This window comes from Phragmites australis, chromosome 4 (assembly GCF_958298935.1).
Source record: "Phragmites australis chromosome 4, lpPhrAust1.1, whole genome shotgun sequence".
Lineage (NCBI taxonomy): Eukaryota > Viridiplantae > Streptophyta > Magnoliopsida > Poales > Poaceae > Phragmites > Phragmites australis.
Window position 1 is genome coordinate 25914452 of NC_084924.1, and position 12118 is coordinate 25926569.

The 12118-nt window shown below is 45.8% G+C and overlaps 1 protein-coding gene across 1 annotated transcript; it reads right to left on the bottom strand.

The window, feature by feature from the left end:
• Positions 1–2340: 2340 nt before the first annotated feature.
• On the bottom strand, positions 2341–2673 carry LOC133914689 (uncharacterized). The gene has a single exon (XM_062357741.1). It carries the CDS (start codon positions 2671–2673, stop codon positions 2341–2343), a length of 333 nt encoding a protein of 110 aa, XP_062213725.1.
• Between the last annotated feature and the right edge of the window lie 9445 nt (positions 2674–12118).

Sequence of the window (12118 nt, forward strand, 5' to 3'; positions counted from 1 at the left end):
AGCCGATGGATCCTGGGGGTAAGTTCATAAGCCAAGAGCGGGTAGAGCCCCTCACGGTGACATGGAAATAGTTGGCCAACACCTTTTCACTGCCGCCAGCCGCTTGGACAATAGTGGTGTAGATTTGGAGAAACTCGATGGGGTCGATGGACCCGTCGTACTTCTCCGGCAGTTCTGGCTGGAACTTGGTGGGCCATTTGACCTGGCGGAGCTCGGTGGTGAAGGCACGGCAGCCTGTACCGTAGCCTGCAGCGCAGGCGGTGCCCTTGGGCGGTGAACGCCGGCGAGCTGGGGAGCCCCGCCGATCATGGGCCGGCAAGGAGGAGGCCTGGTCCTCAGCTTCGGCCTCATGCCGGGTCTCCAGCTGGCGCTCGAGGGTAACGCGCGCATCTTCGACGGCCCTACGCTTATTGAGGTGTAAACGGAGGTCCTGAGCTCCGGTAGTGGCCAGGGGGGTGGCGCTCCGCTTGGAGGCCCCCCGGCCAGTGCGACCGCCACCTGATGATGGGCCGGTCTTGGCTGCGCCGCGGTGGGAGGTAGCGCGGGAACTTTCGGCCAGCACCTGGAGATGAGCCGTGCTGACCGAGACAGCCAGCTCCTGGAGCCAGCGGCCTTCCGGGGTTTCCCCCGCCGCCTGGACTGGCGGGTGCCTGAGGAGAGCTTGCGCCACAAGCAGCGCGCTCCCAGGACTGGCCTCGCCAAATGCGAGCCTACGCCGCAACGGCGCCCGGCACTGTCCAGACGTGGATCTGGTGGCAGGTGTTTCGGCCACCTGCTGAGGGTTAGCAACGGAGGTGGCGGCCCTGCCGGGCCCAGCGCCATGGTCCCCCTGAGAGGGGAACGCCGTGCGTGCAGACCGCGGCTGCTGCTGGGAAGCAGCAGCGATTGGGGCCTCCTGAGTGAGGGGCTCCATTTCCTCACTGGAGCTGGAGCCGGCTCACCGGAGACGATGGTTACCTGCCATTTTTTCTGCAGGAGAAAACAAACAAACAAATTCAGGGATGCAACCCCCCTACCTGGCGCGCCAGCTGTCGGAGGGTTAGCTCCTGTCGCAGGGATCCTGAGGGACCCCTTTTTAGAGATTCGGCCGGGGGGATGATTTTGAATATGTTTGCTGGAGAAATAAATGGACGTAAATGCGATGGCAGGTGGGGTGGAATGATCCAATGCAGAAAAGAGTAAATGCGCTGGGGGGATTTTTAAACAGGTTCGGGCCACACTGCGCGTAACCCCCTACTCCTGTGTGGATGCTATAAATGCCCTGAGAATGTCTCTCAGGAATGTGCTGGTTACAAGAATGTTCGTGTATCCTAGAGCCTCGGGCTCCTTGTTCTTCGGTTTTTATGCTCGTACGAAGGTGTTCTTCGATCTCTATTGGATTCTGTTGGCTCTGTGTGCGCTTCTGTTGTGTATCTTTAGCCCTGTCTTTGTCCGAGCCTACTGGGCGCTTTAAATACCCGCCGGCGGTAGCGTGCCCCGTGGAGAGGGCCCACCGGGCAGCCGTGGAGAGGGCCTGGCGTGCCCGCCCGGTCTTGTTTGCCTGCCACAGCAGCGCGGCAGACGGAACGCCTCGGACCTCGCGATGCTATCCTGAGGCGCACCGGATGGCACAGGATGGGACCCGTGCATTAAATGTCCCCACGCCCTTCTGCCAGAGGATGGCAGGGACTGACACCGAGCGTGGCGGGAGCAATTGGAGGTGACAGGCCACACGCGCTCTTAAATACGGCATCGGGCCTTTCACTGGCTGGCACCTCATCGCTGGACCCTTGTGGGGGCCACTGACGGGGGGCTTCCTGGGTCGTTGGGGAACCGAGTGCTCAGGGGTCACTGTTCACCTCCCCGAGCACTCTCTCCCGAGAACGCCCTCTCTTGGTCCTCAGGGAACCGAGTGCTCAGGGCCACTGCTCGTGGCCCGAGCACTCTCTCCCGGGCTTGACTATACGGATCCTCGGTGAACCGAGTGCTCGGGGGCCGCTTCTCATAGCCCTGAGCACTCTCTCCCGGAACTACCTTCCTTGGATCCTCGGGGCATTCGGGTGCCCGGGGGGCCACTGCTCGCAGCCCCGGGCACACCCCTCCCAGTACTCAGTTCTCCTAGTCATCGGGGGACTTGGGTGCTCGGGGGTCACTGTTCACCTCCATGAGCACTCTCTTCCCGGTCAATTAGTCTTCGTAGATCATCGGGGAGCCTGGGTACTCGGGGACCACAGACTGTGGCCCCGAGGTCCCTCTCTCGGGACTTAGTCTTTTTTACCTTGCGGAGATGACCCCGCGGGAGGGCGCCATGTGGCGGATTGCTGGCCTGGCCTCGGGATTCGGGGACCCCTGGTTCCTGATTTACCGACACTCGTCGTCGAGGTCACCACTAGCGTTGGCCATTTGCTCCTCCTCCTCCTCCTCCTCCTCCTCCTTGTTGGTGTCAGAGTTGCCGACCATCTCCTCATCCTCCGCCTCCTCGTCAGTATCAGAGTCGCCGCCCATCTCCTCCTCCTCTGCCAAGTGGTGTGCGATGGCCTCCGTCATTTCCTCTACTACTTTGATGAGTTCCTCCTCATGGACGGCGCGAGCGATCTCCTCGTCGTTGGCAATCACTTTCTCCTTCTGTTCCTCCTCCTCCGCCTCCACCATTAGAAGGTCCCAATCGATGTAGTCATCGTCTGGGGCTGGCATCGACGATGACGACACTAGCTCCTTGTCATTGGCGGCAATAGCTGACCATGGATTAGAGGAGCAAGGACGATGATGCCTCCGAGGAGGGGGCGGCAAGGTGGCGACGAGGAGATCGGCGGGTGTCGAGAAGGATGGCGTCAGGACTTAGGCAAAATCAAGGGCTAGATTTCCTGGACCTGTTATATATACACAGATCATTAGTGACGGGTTATATATGTGACCAGTCACTAATGACTAATTCAATAGTGACGGGTCACATATGTTACCCGCCACTAATGAGATTTTGGGATATTTTCTTTTAAGAATATAATTTCTTTTTTGCCTTCTTTTTTAATTATTTCCATTATGAATATATTTACAATTGCAAAATTACGATTATGCACTATTTAATTCGTGAAAAATAATCAAAATTCCATAAAATTCATTTAAATTCCTATAAATTCATCTAATTTCATAAAAAATTCTTTAAAATTTGTCACAAGTAATCTAAATTATATTTATCACAATATGATAAAAATATATTGACGGGTGTCAGAGATTCAAACTTAGGGCGTCAATCCATATGAAATTCAAACTTACCTAAATATTACAAATACTACAAATTTGAGGTTACATTGATTCATGTTTCATATAGCCTGTACTCGCTGTTTCCGTGCTTTCTTGACACGGATCCCTTCGTTATGGTCATAAGATAGGTATGGAATCTTCTTGTTCTATACAACCTGTGGCATGATTGCAGTAGTAAAAGGGGGATTTCATCAAATTAATTGTACTCATCCTCATCAACTACGTTTTAAACTCCGATGATCCTTCTTTTCCTAGCGAGAACCACATGAAGTTTTTTATTTGTCGTGTCAGTTACATAAAACACTTGGGCAACTAGTTTAGCAAGTACAAAAGGTTCAGCCTTATATCCGACAAGTTTGAGATTAACGCTAGTAAATCCGTACTTGTCTTTCGTAACGTCCTTTATCCCGTGTGCCCAATGACACCGAAGCAGTGGTACCTTGAATCCCAAGTAATCTAGTTCCCAAATCCTCTTTATCTGATTGTAGTATGTGCTCCTTTGCATGTTGTTATCATAAGTATCTATATGGACATTGCTATTCTGGTATGTTCTTTTCTGATCTTGGACAATTGTGTAAAATGTGTAACCGTTTATATCATACCCTTGATATGTTGTAATTGTATATATAGGGCCCGCTGCTAGTTTCCTGATCAAATCACTTGTAGGAGTACTCGATCGATTGATTCGATCTTGAAACCAAGTGTTGACCCTTTGCATATGTTGCTTAGCAAGCTAAACTTCGGTCCGGCCTAGATTCTCATGAAGAAGCAACTACTTATGCTCGTCAATATATGGAGAAACTTTGATCATTTGTTGCAACACGAGAAAATGAGCTTGGTCGTATGCCTTTGGCTCATGAGTAATTGCATGTTTCCCTAGAATGCCTTGACCTACGAGCCTTCCCCGAGGCGAGAATGAGGCACATGAATTGGGCTATCTGGGTCCATGTAATTAACACACCACTCTACTATCTCCTCTGTAGAGTAACCCTGCATGATGCAACCCTCAGGCAAAGCTCAATTCCTTACCTATGACTTGAGAATGCTCATGAATCTCTCATATGAATACATCTAATGCAGGAACACATGGCCAAGGAAATAAATATCCTTCACAAGGTGAGCTATGAGATGGATCATGATATCAAAAAAGGATAGTAGAAAATACATCTCAAGAAGACATAGAATTGCGAAGTGTCTTTTTTCTAGCTCGGTTAGCGCTTCCGGATCAAGTACCTTCTGACCAATTGTATTGAAGAAAAAGCGCAGGCTCATGATAGCTTCTCGAACACCAATTGGCAACATGTTTCTAATTCCAACTGCAATCATCTAAGTCAATATCACATGGTAATCATGAGTCTTCATGCCACCAACGATTTTCAGCTCTTTTACCATAACAAGTCTTCTCATGTTGGATGAGTAACCGGAGGAAACTTTCACACCGTACAAGAACTCGCAAAATTATTTTTTCTCCTTCTTGGATAGGGTGATGCAAGATGAGGTAGGAATTTTCCTTTATCCATATCCATGGCATGAAGCTTCGGCCTTAATCCTATTTTTTCAAGGTCAGCTCATGCATTTTCATGATCCTTTGTTTCTCCCTTCATGTTGAGCATTGTACCACTATCGCATATATTCTTCTCTAAGTGCATGAGGTTAATAGAGTGGTGAACATCTAAGTATTTCCAATAATCAAGTTCTCAGAGAATTGATTTCCTGCTCCACATTCCATTTTCATCGATCGTGGAGGATTTTTTTCACTTGCCAAGGATAACATTGATCATCTTAACCTTATCATAGACATATTTCTCGTTGAAATGTCTTGGAGGTGATGCTTTCTCCTTTGTGCTGTCAAACTGATACTTCATTTTCCAGTACGGGTGGTTCTTGGGAAGGAAATGTTGATGTCATATGTACACTATTTTCTTTGAATTATTCAACCACATACTCCCAGTGTCATCTAAGCATTGGGGGAAAGCTTCACATTTTCTTTTACTCTGTCCTGACAAATTACGAAGTGTTGGGAGATCATTGATGGTGACAAATAGCATGTCATGTAGGGTGAATTATTCTAGCTTGTACTGATCTCAAATCTCAACGCCTTCGGACCAGAGTACTTTAAGATCATCCACCAAAGGCCTAAGGTACACATCAATGTTGTTGCCATGGACCAAGAATTAAGGTCGACAACACAACGTATTTTCGCTTTTTACAAAGCCAAGGTGGAAGGTTGTAGATAGACAATACAATAGGCCAGATGCTATGTGAGGTATTCATGTTACCAAATGGATTCATGTCATCTGTGCTCTCAGCAAACCTAATATTTTTTAATTCTTCAGCGAACCAACCAAATGTGGAATCAATGATTCGCCACTGAGCTGAATATGCGAGGTGCTATATCATTGTATCGTTTTTACGACCCTCCTTGTGCCACTGCAACAATTGTGACTCCTTATCGTTCACAAACAAACACTTCAGATGGGGAATTACAGGGAAATACCACATCACCTTCCTAGGAGGCCATTTTCTCTTGCTGCCTTTCTTCATGTCACCACTGTTATTTCTACACTTGTATCGATGGGTTTCACAAACAAGACATTGATCTAGGTCTGCATACTCTTCACGAAACAGGATACAATCCTCCTTATATGCATGTATTTTTTTCTATTTCCAATCCTAAAGGATAAATTATCTTCTTCACATCATAGACTATCTTGGGCACCTTGTTCCCCAGTAGCATGTCCCTTAGCAGATACAACAATACTTTAAAACTCCTATTAGACCAACGATGGGTTGCCTTCAATTGCAGAAGCGTAAGCACTGCAAACAGCATAATATATTTCTCCTTACACCCAGGATAAAATAGTGTCTTCGAGTCTCGCACCAGTTTTTGGAATTTGGCAAACTCATCATCACTATACTCGTCGTGCCCCTTAGCATCGTGCACCATTTGGTCCACATTTTCCACCAAATCTATGTAGTCATCCTTGAATCCTAATATGTCTGCATCCCTGAGATAATCTTCCATATCACTGGTTGGTGGGAGTCCTTGATCCATACTACCGTTTGGAAGGACCTAATACGTTTCCCCTTTTTTAAGACCTTTGTCGCCGTGTTTGTTCCAAATATGACATCTCTTTTTGAATCCACATCTTAACAAGTGATCGTACACATTATCAGGTTTTGGAAACTTTTTTTTCATTCTTGCAATCACAACATGGACACCACATTGCCGTTTTACCCCGACCTTCCATATCCGCTACCGCGGCACTCATGAAAGAATACGCATCACTCATGTACTCGTTACAAGTATGGTAATCAAGGTACATCGAGCTTCGGTCTAGCATCTATAAATTCAAAAAATATTCATTGTTAATAAAAATAACATAGTAGCTAGAATAAGTATAAAATTATAACTCAATTTAACTAAATTAAGTGTATGCATGTATACTAGTGAGATTCAAGCTAACAATTAACATCCAAATATGATACATGTTAGCTATGGTGAAGCATACTAGCTAATTTCTACATAGGCAAAGATAGGTCATAATCTCATTCTAGGATATGTGGTCCGAGTAGGTTTTTTTGCTCTTGTATGGTTCTAGAGAAAATTTTGGCAGCACCTCCCCGCTGTTCTACAAATACATGTCTCGACAATGGACCAAGATGGTGTGTATCTAGAGAACAACAGGGATCTATCACCGAAATTCTCTCTAGAACCACACAAGAGCACAGAAACCTACAACTCGGACCACATATCCTCGAACTGTCCAAAGTTCATGAACAATTCAGGAGCATCTTCTTATAAATATGACGAGTTATCAAGTCATATTTATAATCAAACACTCCCGAACGGGAGATGACGTAATAGGTTACACAACCTAAATTCATTATTGGGTTTTTCTTACAAATTTAGTTTTAACCATCATGAACTTGTTGTGCAATATGCATACATTAATGACAATAATATATAGGAGCAAGAGGAGGAAGAAAGGGGGATGCAAACCTTCAAAGGCCAAGGGGGACAATCCACATGTATCAAGATTTGTGAGAAGTAGCAAAATTGTTGATTCCAACTCAAACTCTAGAATCCACCATCCATATATGAGCAAGAGGAAGAGGAGAGGGTGGGGACAAACCTTCAAAGGCCAAGGTACAATCCCAATAATAAATCACCAAGATTTGATTAGTCCTCAACAAAATCACCAAAACAAATCACCCCTTTGCCAAGCAGCTGGCAAAAATACACTATCTGGTCGTGCTGCTTGATGCAGGAAATAACAGTAAACATCGCTCATTAGTGACGGGTGATAAGGACACCCGTCACTAATGACTTTCATATTAGTGATGGGTACTAAGAAAACATTAGTGATAGGTGACAACTACGACCAGTCACTAATGACCTCTTTAGTGACATGTAATACTTTTACTCATTAGTAATGTGCTTGAGTCCCAAAGGGCTTTACATGTTTCCTGGATGCATCCTGAAGCAACGTCAGAATTTGACAGCTGTCTTCACATTCAAGAACACAGATATACATCCAGAAACTTCAATTTAACTCAAGTTGGTCATACAATATATTTATACATACATTATGTACTTATTCAAATATCCATACATCATTACATTTGAGCATTTGCCTGAGCACATAACCTAAGAGGCATGCAAACAGAGAGTACTTCAACAGATCACATTCAACAGAACATAACTAAACTTCGATCCCATTCAACAGATCGCATTTAACAAACTAGAGTATTTATCAAATTAAACTAGAGTAATTAACCCTAACTATACAACAAATTAACCCTAGCTATTTCCAACTTCTCGCTACGTGTGTGCAAAATACTTCTCGCCACGGCATCACAAAAGAACATCCCAAAATAACGTCATGCACCTAAATCAATAAAATGACCCTAACTAACGCATCTTGCATACCATTGTCATCGTTGGTCGTGCCTAAATCATTGATGTCTAGAAGTCATCGTCGAGGCCCATGTCATTATCGCCATTGTCGAAGTCTTCCCACGCGTCCCATCAGTCGTCGTCCTCCTTCTCTAGCTCCTCCTCCTCCTCCTCGTCCTCCTCTGCCTCCTCCTCCTCCTCCTCCTCCTCTCCCTCCTCCAAGCGCAGCCTCTTCAGAGCTGGCTCGTTGAGGAAGTGCTCCCAGTTAAGATCGGAGGCCTCCAATCCACTGGAGTTGGCGGACAACGCCCCATCGTTTGACAACTCCAGCGCCGCCTCTACCTCATTGTCAGATGAAGATGGCGTTGGAGGGGGTAAGCGGAGTCGACGGTGGTGAGGAGATCGTGGAGTGGCTAGAGATGGTGTTGATGGCGTTGGAGCGTCCATGGCTAGAGCGAGAGGGAGTAGAGTAAGTGAAGTGGTTGAGGGCACACAAGAGTTATAAGGATATATTCCATATTAGTAACGGGTGACAACTACGACCCGTCACTAATGTATTTCAAATTAGTGATGGGTTTCTCACAACCAATCACTAATGAGGAGGCTACATTTAGTGATTTGTGCACTCTATACCCGTCACTAATGACTCCATCATTAGTGACGTGCTTTTAGGTGACCTGTCACTACTATCTTTAGTGACAGATCGTTCCCTCGCTGTCACTAACACTACTATAGAACATGCAATAAGTAGTGTCTTACCAGTGTCAGTTGTGTTGGAATCGGAACTGAAAAGGTATAAGTGCTAGTTCTTAATCTCCTATGCGTAAATAATGATTAAACTGCTAAGAACTGGCACTGAAACCAACTATCAGTGTTGGTTCGTGGCTAGAACCGGCACTGATACACATCAGTGCCGGTTCCAACCACGAACCGGCATTGATAGCTTTTCAGTGCCGGTTCTAGAACCAACCAGCAGTAAAGGCGACCAGACTCGATTCTTTTCATCGATCTAATTTTAGCTCAGGATCAAGTCCGGCACTCCGGCTCCGCTTGGCCTTATCTATTCCCCCACAACAGTCCAACCTTATCTCTTCCCCTACCTCCTTCCCACCGCCAGTCCAACCTGGGCGCCAGACTCCTCCCCAATGGCCACTGCCCCTCCCTAGCCCGCAATCTCTCCCTCTCTCTCATCTAGTCTATCTCTCGTAGGCCTGCTCTACATGCGCAATTGCGGTCGCCTAGCTGCATGGGTCCAGGAGCTCGAGGCCTCGCTGGCGGCTGCCACGGAGAAGGTTAGCCGAGTGCCGCAGAAGGGTCCACGCTCAGCAGGTGAGGTCGGCCCTGCCATGCAGCAAGTTGTCCCACGTTTAAACTCGCATATTTCCTCATTTAGCCATCCCATCTCATGCTGCTGAATCTTGATTCTTATTTGTAGTCGTTCAGGAGGGCACTAAGTGAGGAGGAGACCTACTCTGACGAGGCCCGTGCGAGGTTCCGGCATGTTGCCCTACGGCCCCCTCTCCTCGTAGATCTGAGCTATTGGTATTGATGGCATCGTAACCTGTATGATTGATTGTAAGATGTGTTTGTATGATCGGTGTTCATTGTGATGTGTTTGTATGATTGATTTGATTGTGAGATGTGTTTGTATGATGAGATGATTCGATTTGTGCATGTGACGATGGTGGTGGCGACAGGAGCACAACGGCGGTGGCGGCGGCAGAAGCGGCAGCCGAGCCGGCACGTTCGAGTCGGCTCGTTTATTTTTTTGGCTCGGGAAACCTTTTTAGTGCCGGTTGGAGGCACGAACCGGCACTGGAAAGAACTTTCAGTGCCGAGTAAAGAGTACCGATTGAAAAACCGACAGTGAAGTTATTTTTTACCGGCACTGATCTACCTTTTTTAGTAGTGTAATAAGGGTCATTAGTGAAAGGTCTTAGCTGGGTCCTAACTCGGACCACATATTAGTGACGGGTCATCACTGAACTCATTACTAATAGTGCATTTTTTTTTGCGACGATACTAATAGTGCATTAATGACGTATACCGAGGAGCTTTCACTAATAACATGTCTTATTTGATGATTTCTTACTTAGTGTGATAGCATTGTATGCGTCATTGAGTGAAGGTAACACTCAACTCAAGTGAGCTTGAGGAATGTTGGAGAGCTAAAGAAGGGCAAAATCTTTAGAGCTGGACCGCTGAAATATGGCTTATGAGACATGCTATTTCTAGCGTGATGAAATTTGAGGTACAACCTTGTTTGCATTAATTTTCTATGGTAACAAGTTTTGGGAATTAGGATCTCAGTGTTCAGTACATGTAAGCGTCGGGATCGATGCAATGTTTCGAACGAAGTGATCTTTGAACAAAGCATAAAATTGAGGCTCGGCCAAGATAGGCGATTGAAACCAGCAAAATTTTGCTGCAAATATAAAAAAGGAATTGTGAATAACTTTTTGGGCCAATACTGGCCTGTTCGTCTCCAAGCTCTTATTAAGGCCTGTCTTATTTCAGCCCTTCAAACGGCCCAATATTTTGTTATGCCCAAAACTAAATATAACGGGTATCCATTTATGTTTCAACTTTCATGTTCCTCTAAACAAAATATTTCATCTGGGAAGTGAGCTATGCCCCGGGTAGTGAGCTAGGTTGGTAGAATCCACCGGCCCCGTGTTCGATCCTGGATTAGAAAAGGATTTTTCTTATATTTTTGTGGAGGCTTGGTATGGCGGTTTATCCATAGGATTAGTGGTGGGATGGTTAATAATACACATGTGCGTGCAAGTTCCCCACGCTCCAATGAACTTCGAGCGCAGTGGACGTGCATGCGAATATGTGCGTTTGGTCGTGTCCATCTACGTGGGTTCTGTGCATCTACCCTTAATCCATCCAAAATTATTGCTTATCGTGAGTTGGGAGAGTGAGGTGTGCATGTGTCACGATAAGCAAGTTTTGGTGTGCGAGAGGTGTTCATGTTTGATTCCAAACTTGCTTAGCGTGGAAGCCATATTATATAAGCTGTTGAATTCCTAAAGGAAAAAAGACAAGAAGTCCTTCTATTTAGTATGGGCTACATTATCTACTCCTACTACTTTAGGTTCGAGCTGTGTTGTAGAGTTCGATAGAGAGGTTCTAACCGTCAATAACGTTATTCAACAACACCTCACTCCACCGCTGTCGCTGTCAACTACGTCTACTTTGTTGTCGTTAGCTTTGCCGGCGTCTACATGTTGTAAGCAGGATCAAATCGTCTGTCTGATTCCGATCTACACGGCATCGAGATACTTCCTACGTCACACCTCGATCTACCTGCACGCCTTATGATATGTTGATCATTGTGTCTTCTAGATCGTTGTACTCGGCATGAATGCTAGGGTTTTTCTTTTGCCTTAGTTCTTATTGTACATGTAGTACACACATGCACGTACACAAACAGTATGTACATGCACGCACACGTACACAGTGGGCTCACAACCACCACCGGCGAACTCACCGCTGCCAACATTGAAGCTAATGTAGGGATGAAAGCCATATAGGAATATCCCGTCCCGTCCTATCCCATCCTATGACTATTTTTCTGCTTTTTTCTAATCATTTTTCTTTTCTCAGCTCTTACTCGGGAATAAGATGATGACACTACTAAAAAGGCAGATCAATGCAGGTTGAAAAATAGCTTTATTATTGGTTTTTCAACTAGCACTATTTACTTGACAGTGATAGTCGGTTACCATTAGTGCCGATTGACCACGCGGTAGTGTTGTCATTTTCAAATAATAAAAAAGGGAGAAAATTGGCGCCAGAGCCACTCCAGCTTCCACTTAATCCATATTCAGTGTAAAAGTTGATTCAACATTAGCTAAAATGATAGAATCCAAAATAACAAAAAATGATTTAACATCACACAAACTGATAGAATTACACAAGAGAATCGATTCAACATCACATAAATTTATTCTACCCCTGGACTCAATTCAA

Coding starts and splice junctions, on each gene's coding strand:
- LOC133914689 (XM_062357741.1), bottom strand. CDS start 2,673: ATGCCAGCCCCAGACGATGACTACATCGATTGGGACCTTCTAATGGTG.